At 39.0% G+C, this 16226-nt stretch overlaps 1 protein-coding gene across 1 annotated transcript; it reads left to right on the forward strand.

Annotated features, from left to right (window-relative positions):
* Positions 1-1310: 1310 nt before the first annotated feature.
* Positions 1311-12382, forward strand: LOC126162552 (39S ribosomal protein L12, mitochondrial). Its single transcript, XM_049919135.1, has 4 exons — positions 1311-1505; positions 8521-8767; positions 8861-8992; positions 12166-12382. Exons 1-4 carry the CDS (start codon positions 1444-1446, stop codon positions 12280-12282), a joined length of 558 nt encoding a protein of 185 aa, XP_049775092.1. The 5' UTR covers positions 1311-1443; the 3' UTR covers positions 12283-12382.
* The last annotated feature ends 3844 nt before the right edge of the window (positions 12383-16226 follow it).

Genomic DNA, 16226 nt, shown 5'->3' on the forward strand with positions numbered 1-16226 from the left:
TGCCAGAGATATAATTTATTAAACTTACGGAAAAACACCTCGAACTTATGCACCAATCCAATATTTCTGTTTCTGGAGTAAAAACCGGAATACTTTTGCTTTGAAATGCGAAATAATTAGTTCAAACAGGTAAATAAGTCGCCGGTTACCAACTAGCGAAATGTTGTTGCCAGTCCTATGACTGTAGTTTTGTAACCAAAAAATCTAAATCTCACCTGTCATATTTCGGAATTTGCAAACAAAACGTCACCGCCATTTTGTATTTCTCGTACCTCTGTTGTTTTAGACACTTTTTTACCCACAGTGGCCTTGTGTTTTCATTTTCTGTTGCCTTTTCATCACAATAAACTCAACATAAACTCCTGAGCTTTCCAGTAATTTTTGTACATACGCCTTTACACAGGTAACAAAAGTATCGCCACTGCTTATGGCGAACTGCTATTGCTTTGTAGTTGCATGTGTGAACTCCTAGTTTTCGGTGGCGCCATTTAAGAAGCGCAACTTTTGTCAAGCCACAAAAAGTTGAACTTGGTTCTACTTTGTTGCGCCATTTTTCCTTGTCCACAATCGAATAACGTCATTCGATTGCTACCTCGCGGCTGGATTCAAACCTTTCTAGTGCGTATTCATTCGCAGATAATGCTTTTGTTTGTGCGTTTGCTATTAATATGTCGAAAAAGTGGTCAACAGCAACAATTATGAGATTCTTGGTGGTGTATCAACAACGAGAATGCCTTTGGAATCACAAAAGGGAGTCATACAAAAACAGAAATTTGAGAGATGCTGCATTAATTGAAATAGTGAACAGTATGCGTGAATATGTACCTGGAATTGATGTAGCTACGACAAAATTAAAAATTCGAAGCATTCGAAATGCTTACATGAAAGAACATAAAAAAGTACTGAAATCACTTAAGAGTGGTGCGTCTACAAACGGTATTTATAAAGCCAGCCTTGCTTGGTTTGATGATGCAGACCGGTTCTTAAAACATGTAGTCAAGACAAGAGAGACGAGAAACACTTTGGTAAGTAATATTTTACAATTATTATGTTTCCAAAACATCTTATTTAGTAGTATGTGCAGCCTTTTTATCAGCTGAGACAGGTGACGCCATTTCGCAAACTGTGCAATTACGAAGTATTTGTGGCGTCCTATGTGAACGGTAGCTTACAGCGCCACTCCATAATGACTTGACTTGTGGCGATACTTACGTTGCGTGTGTGAACCCGGCCTTATACTCGCCCACCTGCGATTGTTCATTACGAAAGAGTGGTCTTGTCGACGTACTTCCGATTTATGAGTCAGGGAACTGTGCAATGGACATCGATAGTCTTCAGTCGATACTACATATGGCAGTTGGTTGATATAGTTTGTTTTCGTTGAAAGTGCCGGTGCATAGAAAAGAACAACTTTATACAAATTTTACTGTTAATTTTCAAGGGATGCAGAGTGGAAAAATATTTTTTCGAGGAACAATCAGGCACTGGCGATGCTTTTCAAGATGGTAAGTACTGAAAATCAAGATTTTGCATGTGTCTCACTTAATACATCATTCCGCAGTTCAAGTAATTGAATATAGAATGATATCTGTTCCTGCACTCACGACAGGCAACGTAATCATGTTAAACAATAATTAATAAGATGTGCAGATGTTTTTACTGTACTGCATTATCACTAAGCTGTGACCACAGTGCAAAGTAAACAATTTACACATCTCAGCACTTTCTGCGTCAGCCGCCTTTCTTTTCCATCAGGGCCCATTATGTAGCAGCTTCGGATATTTGTGCTTGACAATTCGCTGTCCGTGACTTTTTCGTTGGATCAGAATGTATGACAGGAGATAAATGTAAGTCTGTACAGTATGAAACAAAATTGTCATAATATTACAGACTGACATTCTTCATGGTATTCAAACTTAATCCATTTCCTTGTGAACAAATTTTGTTCTAGTTCCACGAGATCTAGTGACAAAGAACAGGCAGACTGGGGTAAGAAGGTTCCTAGTCTGAAATGTATACATTTGAGTTAGGGTTCAGCTTCCTATTGGTCTCTCCCCTTAAATGAAATGCCCCCTTTGCAGAGTGATATACCGTGTCCACTCATCTCCACTCCAGTTACAGAGTGGCAGAAAAAAAAAATGTTTTGGGAAGAGAGCACCAAACAGAGACGAATGTGAAAACTGTTGAGGCATCATAACTTAAATTTGGTTTCATGAGCATTGTGTATATTATTCACAAAGTACAGATTTATACAATGGTAAGAGATACTAAAATTGACCAGACATTATGTGACTGATAAAACAAGTATTTAGTGCAGCAGTCATTAGCAGGGGGTCTGAAATAGTGATGCAGTGTCAACAGGCAATAGGGGGCGTATATGAAAATATAATTCACTGTACATACCTTGAAGTTGTACACATCTCACTGCAGGAGATTATTCCAAAATTTTCCTTGGAATTGGATGAGAGAAAAAGTAGTGCTGGCAATAAATATCTGTGCCCTGCAAACATGGTGGTGTCATGACATTCTGAATGTCACTGCATATTAAATGTGGATACCTGGGATTTCTTGAAAAGTCAGAATAGCTAATGACATGAAATTCGGTTGTGTATCACATTTCCAAATTATATCTCTAATTATTATGGTCTCTTGTATTCCCTTTAAGTTTGTTGCAAGATACTGATATCTGATTGTGCAATAAATAGTCTTGATAAACACAGTTGCATATAACTTAAATGTACAACTGCTTAATCTAGTAGTCAGATTTTGGGTACACACAAACTACAATAAAAAAGAGAAACTTCTATAGCAGAGAGCGCCCTTTGTCTGGAGGCTTTTGACTCTCATTGGTAAAGGGTCTTTATATAAGAAGGCAAAATAGCAATTTATTGATGTATTTATCTCCAACAAAAAAATTGAAACCATTGCTAATTTCTGTGAAACAGCTTCTCCATTCGTAGTATGTGCTCATTTTTTTCTGACACTCATCTATACTAGAATGGAAATGGTTGATACTTAAAACCATTTAACGTTATGTATTTTACATGTTTTTGCCCTCAGCCCCTTCGTGTTTCTAATGGTAGCTTCGCATGACACCTTGTTACCAACATTACTTAGAGCAGTATGCACTCCTTTCTGTTACGAAGTTTCTGTTGAGTGTGGTAGTTGAGTCACCTAATCTGACAAGACAACTGGAGATGGCAGTGTGCTGCAGGGATATGTTGTGTCAAACAATTATTGGAAATAAAAACCTACTGGAGGCAACAATGTGTAAAGTAAATGTCATAAGACTGTCGTGGATCCCAACAATTTCTGTTGTATATGAAGTATTTGGACATCAAGTTGCAAATTTCAAGTCTGCTGCTTGTTGCAATAAGTCTGCTGCAATAAGCAGACATCTGCATACAATTAGCACAAATAAGGCTATTTAAGGCCATTTAAATTGTAGTAACTTATCTGTCTTACAGATATCACCAAAGAAATCTAGCCATTATCCCATTCACAAGCCAGCAATTTTCACAAAACTTCAATGAACTGTATATTCTTTGGTATTTGGGAGTCATATTGATTCTCATCTAAGTTGGAGTCACCACGTGTGTAATGTCTTTAAGTCATATGAACAAGCTTTAAATATTATTAGGTTAGTTTCCAGAGTTTGATGTTTTTTTTTTTAGATTAGATTAGATTTACTTTCATTCCAATTGATCTGTAATGAGGAAGTCCGCCAGGATGTGGAACATCTTACCGTAGCTTATCACTCTGATTGTACCAATTGATACTTTGGTTTTGCATAGATTATGGGTGCCTGGTACACACCAGTGCCATTTAGCAGTACTTGTTTTTAGTAGATAAACTTTAGTACAAGAATGTTTGTCTATGACTGGGTGTAATGTCTTCAGCTCCAGCTAACACTTTGACAGAAGCTGGAAAAATGCCTGTATCAATATAATCGAAAATCTTTGTGAAAAATACCCTGTGCAAAGAATGACGCTGTAGTCAAGTTTTTGACTTGCCAGGCACTCCTCAGTATTGAATTATTGAAATGAACCAACTTTCATTTACACCATTATAGGGATCTGTGTAAGAAGACGCACAGGCATACAGTGTGTTACACATATCATTTTCCTCATGGGCTATGTACATGGAGAACACAAGGGCAGACTTTTGGCTGTGTATGTACAGCTGGTTGCATAAGAACCATGGAAAATGCTAAAGTTCGTCCCTTCTAGTTCCCTCTTGACTTCAGCTCATACAAGATCTAAATGACCTGGAACTTTATTTTACTTGTCTGAGACTAGTTATCATATAAGTTACTAAATGCATAAGGACTGCTCAAGCCCTCAATGCCTTAATAATTAGTCAATCAGAGAATTTCAAAAGCTGCAATTCACATGAACTATAACATATGAACTACTTAATTGTTCAGTGGGAGTAGTGTCGTCATAGATGCAGTCTGCTTCACATCTCCTGTGCAGCAAGCTACTTAAATTTAAGTATTAACTGTGTTTTCCTTGTCGCATGAGGCGGAGTGTCAATGTGGAGCCTGGCCGTGTGGCATCGCCCCCTTTGCCTGTGAGTGGACATGTGGCCTCTCCGTCAGCAAGGTCCAAGCAGGCACACAGGGGGAGAGGTTTATTAGTGATTGGGAGATCCAGTGTTAGGCGGGTGATGGAGCCCCTTAGGGAAATAGCAGAAAGGTCGGGGAAGAAGGCCAGTGTTCACTCTTGTCTGATTGCTGTGGGGTCTCATCCGAGATGTGGAGGAGGCCCTGCCGGTGGTGTTAGAGAGCACTGGGTGCACCTGACTGCAAATTGTTGCTCATGTTGGCACCAATGACTCCTGCCATCTGGGTTCAGAGGTCATCCTCAGTTCATACAGACGGTTGGCGGAGTTTGTGAAGGCGGAAAGCCTCGCTCGCGGGGTGGAATCTGAGCTAACTATTTGTAGTATCATTCCCACAACCGATGGCGGTCCTCTGGTTTGGATCCGAGTGGAAGGCTTAAACCATAAGCTCAGATGATTCTGCGGAGATCTGGGGTGCAAATTTCTCGACCTCCACCATCGGGTGAAGAAATGTAGAGTCCCCCTGAATAGGTCAGTGTGCACTACACGCAGGAAGCGGCTACAAGGGTAGTGGAGTACGTGTGGAGTGCACATGTGGGTTTTTTAGGTTAGAGAATTCTCTCCCTAGGCCCGACAAGACACCTCCTTAGACACGACAAGGTAGCAGTAGGCAAAACGCAACAGGGAATAACAATATTAATGTGGTAATAGTAAATTGCAGGAGCATCTGTAGAAAGGTCCCAGAACTGCTCTCATTAATAAACAGTCACAATGCCCACGTAGTACTAGGGACGGAAAGTTGGCTGAAACCAGATGTAAACAGTAATGAAATTCTAAACTCAGATTGGAATGTATACTGCAGAGACAGGCTGGACAGTTTGTTTATAGCAATAAAAGCAAAAACAATAGCAATAGTATCGAAGGAAATAGACGGAGATCCAAAATGTGAAATAATTTGGGTGAAGGTCGTGGTTAAAGCAGGCTCAAACATGGTAATTGGATGTCTCTATAGGCCCCCTGGCTCAGCAGCTGTTGTGGCGGGGCACCTGAAGGAAAATTTGAAAAATATTTTGAGTAGATTTCCCGACCATGTTATAGTTCTGGGTGGAGATTTTAATTTACCAGATATAGACTGGGAGACTCAAACGTTTATAACCGGTGGCAGGGACAAAGAATCCAGTGAAATTTTTTTAAGTGCATTATCTGAAAACTACCTTCAGCAGTTAAACAGAGAACTGACTCGTGGTGATAACATATTAGACCTTCTGGTGACAAACAGACCCAAACTATTTGAAACAGTTAACACAGAACAGGGAATCAGCAATCATAAAGCGGTTACTGCATCGATGATTTCAGCTGTAAATAGAAATATTAAAAAAGGTAGGAAGATTTTTCTAGCAAAAGTGACAAAAAGCAGGTTTCAGAGTACTTGACGGCTCAGCACTAAAGTTTTATCTCGAGTACAGATAGTGTTGAGGATCAGTGGACAAAGTTCAAAACCATCATACAATATGCATTAAATGAGTATGTGCCAAGTAAGATTGTAAGAGATGGAAAAGAGCCACTGTGGTACAACAACAGAGTTACAAAACTGCTATGGAAGCAAAGGGAACTTCACAGCAAACATAAACATAGCCAAAGCCTTGCAGGCAAACAAAAATTACACGAAGAGAAATGTAGTGTGAGGAGAGCTATGCGAGAGGCGTTCAATGAATTCGAAAGTAAAGTTCTATGTACTGACTTGGCAGAAAATCGTAAGAAATTTTGGTCTTATGTCAAAGCGGTAGGTGGATCAAAACAAAATGTCCAGACAATCTGTGACCGAAATGGTACTGAAACAGAGGATGACAGACTAAGGCCGAAATACTAAATGTCTTTTTCCAAAGCTGTTTCACAGAGGAAGACTGCACTGTAGTTCCTTCTCTAGATTGTCGCACAGATGACAAAGTGGTAGATATCAAAATAGATGACAGAGGGATAGAAAAACAATTAAAATCGCTCAAAAGAGGAAGGGCTGCTGGACCTGATGGGATACCAGTTCGATTTTACTCAGAGTTCACGAAGGAACTTGCCCCCTTCTTGCAGCGGTGTACCGTAGGTCTCTAGAAGAGCGTAGCATTCCAAAAGATTGGAAAAGGGCACAGGTCATGCCAGTTTTCAAGAAGGGACGTCGAATAGATGTGCAGAACTATAGACCTATATCTCTAGCGTCGATCAGCTGTAGAATTTTGGAACACGTATTATGTTCGAGTATAATGACTTTTCTGGAGACTCGAAATCTACTCTGTAGGACTCAGCATGGGTTTTGAAAAAGATGATCGTGTGAAACCCAGATCGTGCTATTCCTCCACGAGACTCAGAGGGCCATAGACACAGGTTCCCAGGTAGATGCCTTGTTTCTTGTCTTCCGCAAGGCATTTGATACAGTTCCCCACAGTCGTTTAATGAACAAAGTAAGAGCAGACCAATTGTGTGATTGGATTGAAGAGTTCCTAGATAACAGAACGCAGCATGTCATTCTCAATGGAGAGAAGTCTTCTGAAGTAAGAGTGATTTCAGGTGTGCCGCAGGGGAGTGTCGTAGGACCGTTGCTATTCATGACCTTGTGGATAACATTGGAAGTTCACTGAGGCTTTTTGTGTGGATGATGCTGTAGTATATCGAGAGGGTGCAACAGTGGAAAATTGTATTGAATGCAGGAGGATCTGCAACGAATTGACGCATGGTGCAGGGAATGACAATTGAATCTCAGTGTAGACAAGTGTAATGTGCTGTGAATACATAGAAAGAAAAATCCTTTATCTTTTAGCTACAGTATAGCGGGTCAGCAACTGGAAGCAGTTAATTCCATAAATTATCTGAGAGTAGGCATTAGGAGTGATTTAAAATAGAATGACCATTTAAATTAATCCTCGGTAAAGCAAATGCCAGAGTGAGATTCATTGGAAGAATCCTAAGGAAATGCAGTCTGAAAACAAAGGAAGTAGGTTACTGTACACTTGTTCGCCCACTGCTTGAATACTGCTCACCGGTGTGGGATCCGTACCAGATAGGGTTGACAGAAGAGAGAGAGAAGATTCAGCGGAGAGCAGTGCGCTTCGTTACAGGATCATTTAGTAATCACGAAAGCGTTACAGAGATGATAGATAAACTGCAGTGGAAGACTCTGCAAGAGAGATGCTCAGTAGCTCAGTACGGGCTTTTCTTGAAGTTTCAAGAACATACCTTGGCCAAGGAGTCAAGCAGTATATTGCTCCCCCTCTACGTATATCTCGCGGAGAGACCATGATGATAAAATCAGAGATTAGAGCCCACACAGAGGCATACTGACAATCTTTCTTGCCATGAACAATATGAGACTGGAATAGAAGGGAGAACCGATAGAGGTACTCAAGGTACCCTCCACCACACACCGTCCGGTGGATTGCGGAGTATGGATGTAGATGCAAAAGAAATAGTAAAAGTTGTCAGTTTCTTATTAACGAATTCAGTTGCAAGCATCATGCATAATGAAAAAGTAGACAAGTTAGAAAAGGGGCAACATGGGCTGGCAAATAAGCAGTTCTGAAAATTACCTATATGGCCTTCAGTGAATAATTTAATGAGTCAACAGTTCGTCGAAGCCCAGAGCAGTGGTATTTTTATTAAGTACAGAGGGATGTCCTCAAGCGTGCTGTCGCTACTGATTTGCTCTGAAAATCAGCATTGCGATATATTGTGTTACACTTGATTCCAAATTTGAGGCAGCTTATTCTTATTTCTGGGGGGGATAAAAAGTCACAAACCATGCTGGCCTCCATAACTGCAGGCAAACTGAAATTTGATGTTGATGTGTATTCCCTATAGTAACATGAATCTTTGAAATATACATTCACCATGGTTGTTAAATGAATCTTTGTATGACATTTCAAAAATTCACTTTTTTAGGTGATATAGTTATGTGTGTTGTGTTTGTAGGAGTGTTATCTATCAGGCTTCACAACCTGAAGTACATGTTGAGGGGAAGATAGTTCCTCCACATTCAGAAGGTGCTGCAAAACCACTTTCACCAAAAATTGAGGAACTTGTTACATCAATATCAAGACTTAATTTACTAGAAGTTGCTGAATTGAGTGAAGCTCTAAAAAAGCGACTAAATTTACCTGATGCACCACTTATGCCTGTTGGGGCAGTTGGTGCATTTCCTGGAGCTTCTCAAGCAGAGGTATGGGTGCATGCATGCCTATAGTTTATTTCCATTTCTGTAATAATGTTGTTTTGGAGACGAAAAAATATCTGTTGATTTTTAACTTTACAGGATGATGAATCTATGGCAGCAAAAACAGTAAAGACGAGTTTTACTGTCAAACTTTTACAGTTTGATGAAAAACAGAAAGTTGCTCTCATCAAAGAAGTTAAGAACTTACTTGAAGGAATGAACTTAGTTCAGGTAAAAATTCAAAAGTTTTGTTATACGTTTTAAGCTCTTCATTAACTAGTATTAAGATTTGATTTAGGTACTTTTGTTGTGATCCATTGTGCTGATGAGGATATTCTAATAATGGAAATGAAAAGCATTAGAGCACAAGCTTGGATTGAACAAGATTAACTGCAAGTTTTTAACTTCACAGTTGTACATAGTATTCAGTACACCTGTATTAAAATCTGTGTCCTGGTTAACATGATGATCAGAGGTTCTGGGATGATCTGTCAGTCCACCTGTGAGGGAAGAAATCACTTAAGTATTCCCAGGTGACACTGGCAAAAATCAGTGTTGCATCTTGTTGAAACTTGATTGTGTCCAAAATGCATCATTCTACACCTGTTCAAGAAGTTCTAGTGTATTACAGTTATGTGTGTCTGTTTCTGCACACATTAATTGTGTTGGTGGTCTTAACATTTTTGGAGGTAATGTTCACTGTGTGTGTGACATTTGTTAAGACACATGCCTCCTCACATTGTGCAAAGGAGCTGGTTTGTTCAGACAGCCCTCTACAATCATAAACTCTGGATACACTTCACAAATGGATTGTTTTGTTGTGAATTTTGCAGTTCCTCGCGTGCTCTTTTTCAGTACAATCTCCATCCATAATGACCTGATATTGATAGCATGTCACAATTCTCCATCCCACCTTCCCCCCTCTCATCTGCATTGATTGTTTTGGTAGCAGCTTTTGTTCTTGTTTAGTTTTCTATGATGGCAACGTTAAGTGAACAATATGCAGCCGTGAAATTTTGTTTTCTACTCAGTAAAAATGCTGCTGAAACAGTTTTAATGCTGCAAACAGCTTACCAAGATGACGCAATTGAAAACTCAAGTGTATGAGTGGTTTGCTCAGTTTAGAAATGGTGTCATATCATTTGATCACAAACCTCATTCTGGACATCCATCAACAGCCTAAATCGTTGAAAGTGTTGAAAAAATTTGAGAGCTCGTGCTCATAGACTGTTTTATGAAGGTTGCACAACAGTGTTCGTCCAAAAAGACCCAATTTGTAAAGACCCAATTTGTGGCAGATGGGATACTGGTTCTTCCACCACGACAATCCACCTGCACAATTTTTGGCTAAAAATGCCGTGGTTCTGCTGGCTCGTGCACCTTACTCACCTGACCTGGCTCCGTGCGACTTTTCCTTATTTCCAAGCATGAAAATGGGCATGAAAGGACACCAGTTTGACAAAATTGAAGAAGTTAAGGGAAAAAAAATGAGGGAGGAGCTGTCAGCCATTTCTAAAGATGACTACAAAAAATATTTCGAACGGTGGAAGTACCGGTGGGACAAATGCATTAGTTGTATTGGAGAACATTTTGAAGGGTATAAGGTTGTTTTGCAAACAATTTGAAAATATATAGCTCTAAAAAATAATTTCAGTTTTCTTTTTTTCTTTGGGTACCCTCTCATATGGTCTGCAGCATGAACTTTGTTAAAAACCTAGGCAATTAATCTCTTAGGCATATAATTGTGATTACATAACATTTCCCCTCCAGACTATCACTGTAAAGCACTTGCCATTATCTTTTAAATTCTGTTAGCTCTTTTTTTCATTGACAACATAGAAGGAGTAGGTGAAATTATGGCCATGTTGCAAAACATTTATGTAATATCTCTTGCCTGGGGAAATTATTTTTCCAGCCCTAAGTATTAGGTTGGTGCAAAAGTTTATTAAACACAACAGATGCACATAAGAGACTTTATCAATAATACATTCTGCTTCACTATTTAAAAAAGTCTGCAACTCTCGGATAACTTTTCGATTGTGTGACTGTAGAAATCACATTGTTTTGAGGCAAAGAACTTGTTGAGCCATGTTGGGAGTACATTTTCATCCAGGAAAGAAGTTACTTGACAGTTACTCGATAAAGGTGGAAAAGGTGAAAATGTAAGGGTGCAAGGTCAGATGAATAAGATGGCTACAGAATGACTTCCCAACTCCTGCATGTTGTCAGTCTAGCAGAACACAGTCTGGCATTATTGTTCAGGAATTGCATCTGGAAGACATCTTAGTTTTTTACTGTCAATAACTGCAGTGATGGTTACACAGCAGAGAAGCAATTTGTCGTACACCACAGTCTCACTGTTCCACCAGCTGCATAACATTATCTTTTGTGAATGTGCACAGGTCTTTGTATGGGGAGTTGCTGCTTTGTTTGGGCTCAGTCGTTCCTTTCTTTTTCTTATGTCAGCATAAAGATACCATTTCTCATCATCAGTAATGATACGAGGTAGGAATGGCCACTGTTGTTCATGAGCCAATTGATATGACGAGCAAGCAGAGATGGACATATGGCCACCTGTGGTTTTTTGTGATTTTGGCTTAGATCATACAGTACCTATACACCCTACATTTCAATCTTCCCTGTCGGACACAAATGTCACACCGTGATGGAATAGTCACAGTTAATCGCATTTGCCAGTTCTCAAGTACCCTGGTATGGATCATTGTGGATTAAAGTGTTTAAATGATCTTCATCAAACCCCAAAGGTCTTCCTGAACATGGAGAGTCACTACCATCAAAATGATCCTCTTCAAAATGAGAAAACCATTCTTGTCATGCCCTACCCAATGGCATTATCCCCGTCCACAGTGCAAATGTTTTTGGCTGCCTCTGCTGCTGTCACTTCTCAGTTGAACTCTTAACAGAAGACTATGTCAGTAATTTTCTGATTTCTCTACGTGGCACTCCATTTTATAGCATCCACAGCTCCACTCACTACTTCCTGATGACAGTATATATTTGCGTGGTAGGCCTACATTCTAAGAGTGAAGAGCATAAAAATACAAAATAACCTAAACATAATTTAAGAAGTTACTTTGTTCTTGAGGTTTGTATAATGAAATTGAGTTGGAGATTTCGTAGATTGATTGCCGAAAAGATGATATTTGTATATTAAGGATTTGTCTTGTAAGGTACTATATGAATTGCATGGTAAAGAAACACATTGATGAATGTAATAGTAATCAGAACAGTTTATACAGACTCATTATATTACCAGGTTTTTTATTTTAAGGAAAACTATATTGCAATAAATGATTAAAAATACAAACATGTTCTTTTACTTTTTGTTCCACAGGCTAAAAAGTTAAAAATACAAACATGTTCTTTTACTTTTTGTTCCACAGGCTAAAAAGTTTGTTGAGAGTGCTCCAGTTGTTGTAAAAGCAGACATTGGGAAGGATGAAGCAGACAAATTGAAAGAAGCTTTATCAAAAGTAGGGGCTACTTGTGAAATAAGTTAGGTGTGAAGAACTCTTCCGGAAATTATAACTCTGTGAAGAGTTTCCTTTTGTGAAATTTGTGTAGTTTGTGTAATTGTTAATAAAGCATTTTTCTTTTGTACTGTTGAAGCTATATTTCTTGTTTGGGGAGAAATGCTCCAGATATCCCACCATGAAGGAGAGTCTTCAGGAACATGAAGCAAGTAGTGTTATCTATATGCACAAACATTCTAATTGCTGTTTTTATGTAGTACATCATGCAAAGCATTTATGTAACTCTGCAGTAAACACTATCAACTGTGGGTGGGAATTTGTCTTGCTCAATAGACTCTAGACATATTGAACTGTCCTGTTGTCATGGCAAGAGTAAGCAAATGAACAAAGTAGTAGTGCAAGAACTACTCTCAAGGACTGCAGCTACCACGCACAGAAATTGTGGCTTTTTGTATGCATTTTCGAACAGCATCATTTTTTGTTGATCTGCTGGAACATTCGTGTAGGTTAATTGTTTCAGTACTGTTTTTAGCACACTGGACTCGCATTCGGGAGGACGACGGTTCAATCCCGTCTCCAGCCATCCTGATTTAGGTTTTCCGTGATTCCCCTAAATTGTTTCAGGCAAATGCCGGGATGGTTCCTTTGAAAGGGCACGGCCGATTTCCTTCCCAATCCTTCCCTAACCCGAGCTTGCGCTCCGTCTCTAATGACCTTGTTGTCGACGGGACGTTAAACACTAACCACCACCACCACCAGTACTGTTTATTCACAAAAATAATTGAGATAGAAGCAAGCCCAGTTTGGATCATGTTAAGAAACAATTGTATTTTATTATTTTTCATTAGATAAAGTTTTATCTACTCAGAACCATAGACATTAGTCTATGACTTGATTTATCTTTAAAACTATAAATGAATAATCTAAAAAAGAAAAAAAAAGGTGCCCAAAGAGGAAGTAAGTACAGTTGGATCAGCTCTGATAGATAAAAAGTACATTATTTCCATAAAAAAATTAATTTATTAATTTCCCTTATATTTTTATCATGTATAGTAGTTACGTCCATAAGCTTATTTGGGGATGCATAATAAATTGGGCTGGAATCACACGTGCATTTAAATGGATGTACTGATAGCTTTAATGTGGCCTTGTAGGGTATAGATGTCAATTAAAATGTTATTTTGTAACACGGGATTAATTGACAAATCAAAAGAGTACTTACATAGAGGGGGGAGGGGGGGGGGGAGAGAAAATATATATGGTTACAATGGCACTCAGTATAACACACTGCATGCTTTATTTCTCTGCCTATTTTTGTGACTTTATCACAATTTAGTATTCTAAGGCTGCTATGAGTGTCAGTTTGATACCACAGTTATTCATCCACACACAGTCTTCAATGTCAAATTGTGTACATGCGAGAACTTTTTTCAAGTTCTTCAATGTTAACACAATAATTTGAGGACAGGAAATGTTAAGATACAAAGTGCTTGGATACTTGTGTGTTTCAGTTGGACTACTACTTAGTGTTATTTTAACTGTTGCAATGTTTCATATTTAATTTTTAAAATAACTATAATCTGTGGTGCAAGTTCTTGTTAATAAAGCAATTTGTCATGTAAAAAAGAGCCAAAATATCTAGATGTATTCCACCTTCCAGAAAATGAGTAATATATTGCAGTTATTATTAATAACTGCACAAGTGAGCTACGCGATGCCTGACAGCTTGGAGATATTTCAAGGTTCTTCAAATCGCAAATTATGCCTTTTGTCTTTAGGCTTTCAGAACTAATATATTGGGAACAAGTACAACAGTGCACATAATTCACTGCAATACAAGTGCTGGATTTAGTGCAGTTCTTATGATGAAATTTTTGTATGGTGTTTGCCATTATAGGCCTACCAAATGGCACATACGCTGTGAGTAGAAAGCTATGGCTCAGCTGACAGCCCAATTCCAAGAGAGTCTGGGCCAGTTGCTGTGATCAGACTCTTGAACATGATGAAATCAGAAGCATGTTTTCATTTCCAAGTCTCAAGAGACATGGTTTACAAGACATGAATAGAGAAGTTCAAGGCATGGGCTCTCCTTTCCGAGCCCTAGTATCAACTGTCTATGGACCAAAACGGACTTGCTGTGCTGGTACTGCGAATGGCTGAAAGCAAGGGGAAAATACAGCCGTAATTTTTCCTGAGGGCATGCAGCTTTACTATATGGTTAAATGATGGTGTTCTCTTGGGTAAAATATTCTGGAGGTAAAATAGTCCCCAATCAGATCTCTGGGCGGAGACTACTCAGGAGGACGTCGTTATCAGGAGAAAGAAAGCTGGCATTCTACAGATCTGAGCGTGGAACGTCAGATCCCATAACCGGGTGGGTAGGTTAGAAAATTTAAAAGGGAAATGGATAGGTCAAAGTTAGATGTAGTGGGAATTAGTGAAGTTTGGTGGTAGGAGGAACAAGACTTCTGGTCAGGTGAATACAGGGTTATAAATACAAAATTTAGCATTGGAGGGCAGCGTGGAGGGTAAAAATTTTAGAGGAAGACAAAGAGATGAATACACTAAGCAGATTCAGAAGGATGTAGGTTGCAATAAATACTGGGAGATGAAGCAGCTTGCACAAGATAGGGTAGCATGGAGAGCTGCATCAAATCAGTCTCACGACTGAAGACCACAACAACAAAAAATACAAAATCGAATAGGGGTAATGCAGGAGGAGGTTTAATAATGAATTAAAAAAAAAAAATAGGAGTGTGGGTAAGCTACTACAAACAGCATAGTGAACGCATTATTGTGGACAAGATAGACACGAAGACCACACCTACCACAGTAGTACAAGTTTATATGCCAACTAGCTCCACAGTGATGAAGAGATTGATGAAATGTATGATGAGATAAAAGAAATTATTCAGATAGTGAAGGGAGATGAAAACTTAATAGTCATGGGGGACTGGAATTTGATAGTAGGGAAAGGAAGAAAAGGTAATGTCGTAGGTGAAAATATAATGGGGGTAAGAAATGAAAGGGGAAGCCGCCTGGTAGAATTTTGCACAGAGCATAACTTAATCATAGCTAACACTTGGTTCAAGAATCATGAAAGAAGGTTGTATACATGGAAGAATCCTGGAGATACTAGAAGGTAACAGATAGATTATATAATGGTAAGACAGAGATTTAGGAACCAGGTTTTAAATTGTAAGACATTTCCAGGGGCAGATGTGGGCTCTGACCACAATCTATTGGTTATGAACTGTAGATTAAAACTGAAGAAACTGCAAAAAGGTGGGAATTTAAGGAGATGGGATCTGGATAAACTGACAGAACCAGAGGTTGCAGAGAGTTCCAGGGAGAGCATTAGGGAACGATTGACTGGAATGGGGGAAAGAAATACAGTAGAAGAAGAATGGGTAGCTTTGAGGGACGAAATAGTGAAGGTAGCAGAGGATCAAGTAGGTAAAAAGACGAGGTCTGGTAGAAATCCTTGGGTACTAGAAAATAAATTGAATTTAATTGATGAAAGGAGAAAATATAAAAATACAGTAAATGAAGCAGGCAAAAAGGAATACAAATGTCTCAAAAATGAGAGCAAAGATAGATACTGCATGCAGGAAAATTAAAGAGACATTTGAAGAAAAGAGAACCACTTGTATGAATATCAAGAGCTCAGATGGAAACCCAGTTCTAAGCAAAGAAAGGAAAGCAGAAAGGTGGAAGGAGTTTATAGAGGGTCTATACAAGGGCGATGTACTTGAGAAGAATATTACGGAAATGGAAGAGGATGTAGATAAAGACGAAATGGGAGATATACTGCTTGAAGACTTTGACAGAGCACTGAAAGACCTGAGCCGAAAGAAGGCCCTGGGAATAGGCAACATTCCATTAGAACTACTGACAGCCTTGGGAGAGCCAGCCCTGACAAAACTCTTCCATCTGGTGAGAAAGATGTATGAGACAGGCAAAATACCCTA

The sequence above is a fragment of the Schistocerca cancellata genome, chromosome 2 (genome assembly GCF_023864275.1).
Source record: "Schistocerca cancellata isolate TAMUIC-IGC-003103 chromosome 2, iqSchCanc2.1, whole genome shotgun sequence".
Classification (NCBI taxonomy): Eukaryota; Metazoa; Arthropoda; class Insecta; order Orthoptera; family Acrididae; genus Schistocerca; species Schistocerca cancellata.

What these genes read in the sequence shown, in the direction of transcription:
- LOC126162552 (XM_049919135.1), top strand. Translation starts at nt 1,444, where the DNA reads ATGCAGAGTGGAAAAATATTTTTTCGAGGAACAATCAGGCACTGGCGA. An exon ending in TGGCGATGCTTTTCAAGATG is followed by an intron (nt 1,506 to 8,520) that starts GTAAGTACTGAA and finishes TTGTGTTTGTAG; the next exon opens with GAGTGTTATCTATCAGGCTT. An exon ending in AAGGAATGAACTTAGTTCAG is followed by an intron (nt 8,993 to 12,165) that starts GTAAAAATTCAA and finishes TTTGTTCCACAG; the next exon opens with GCTAAAAAGTTTGTTGAGAG.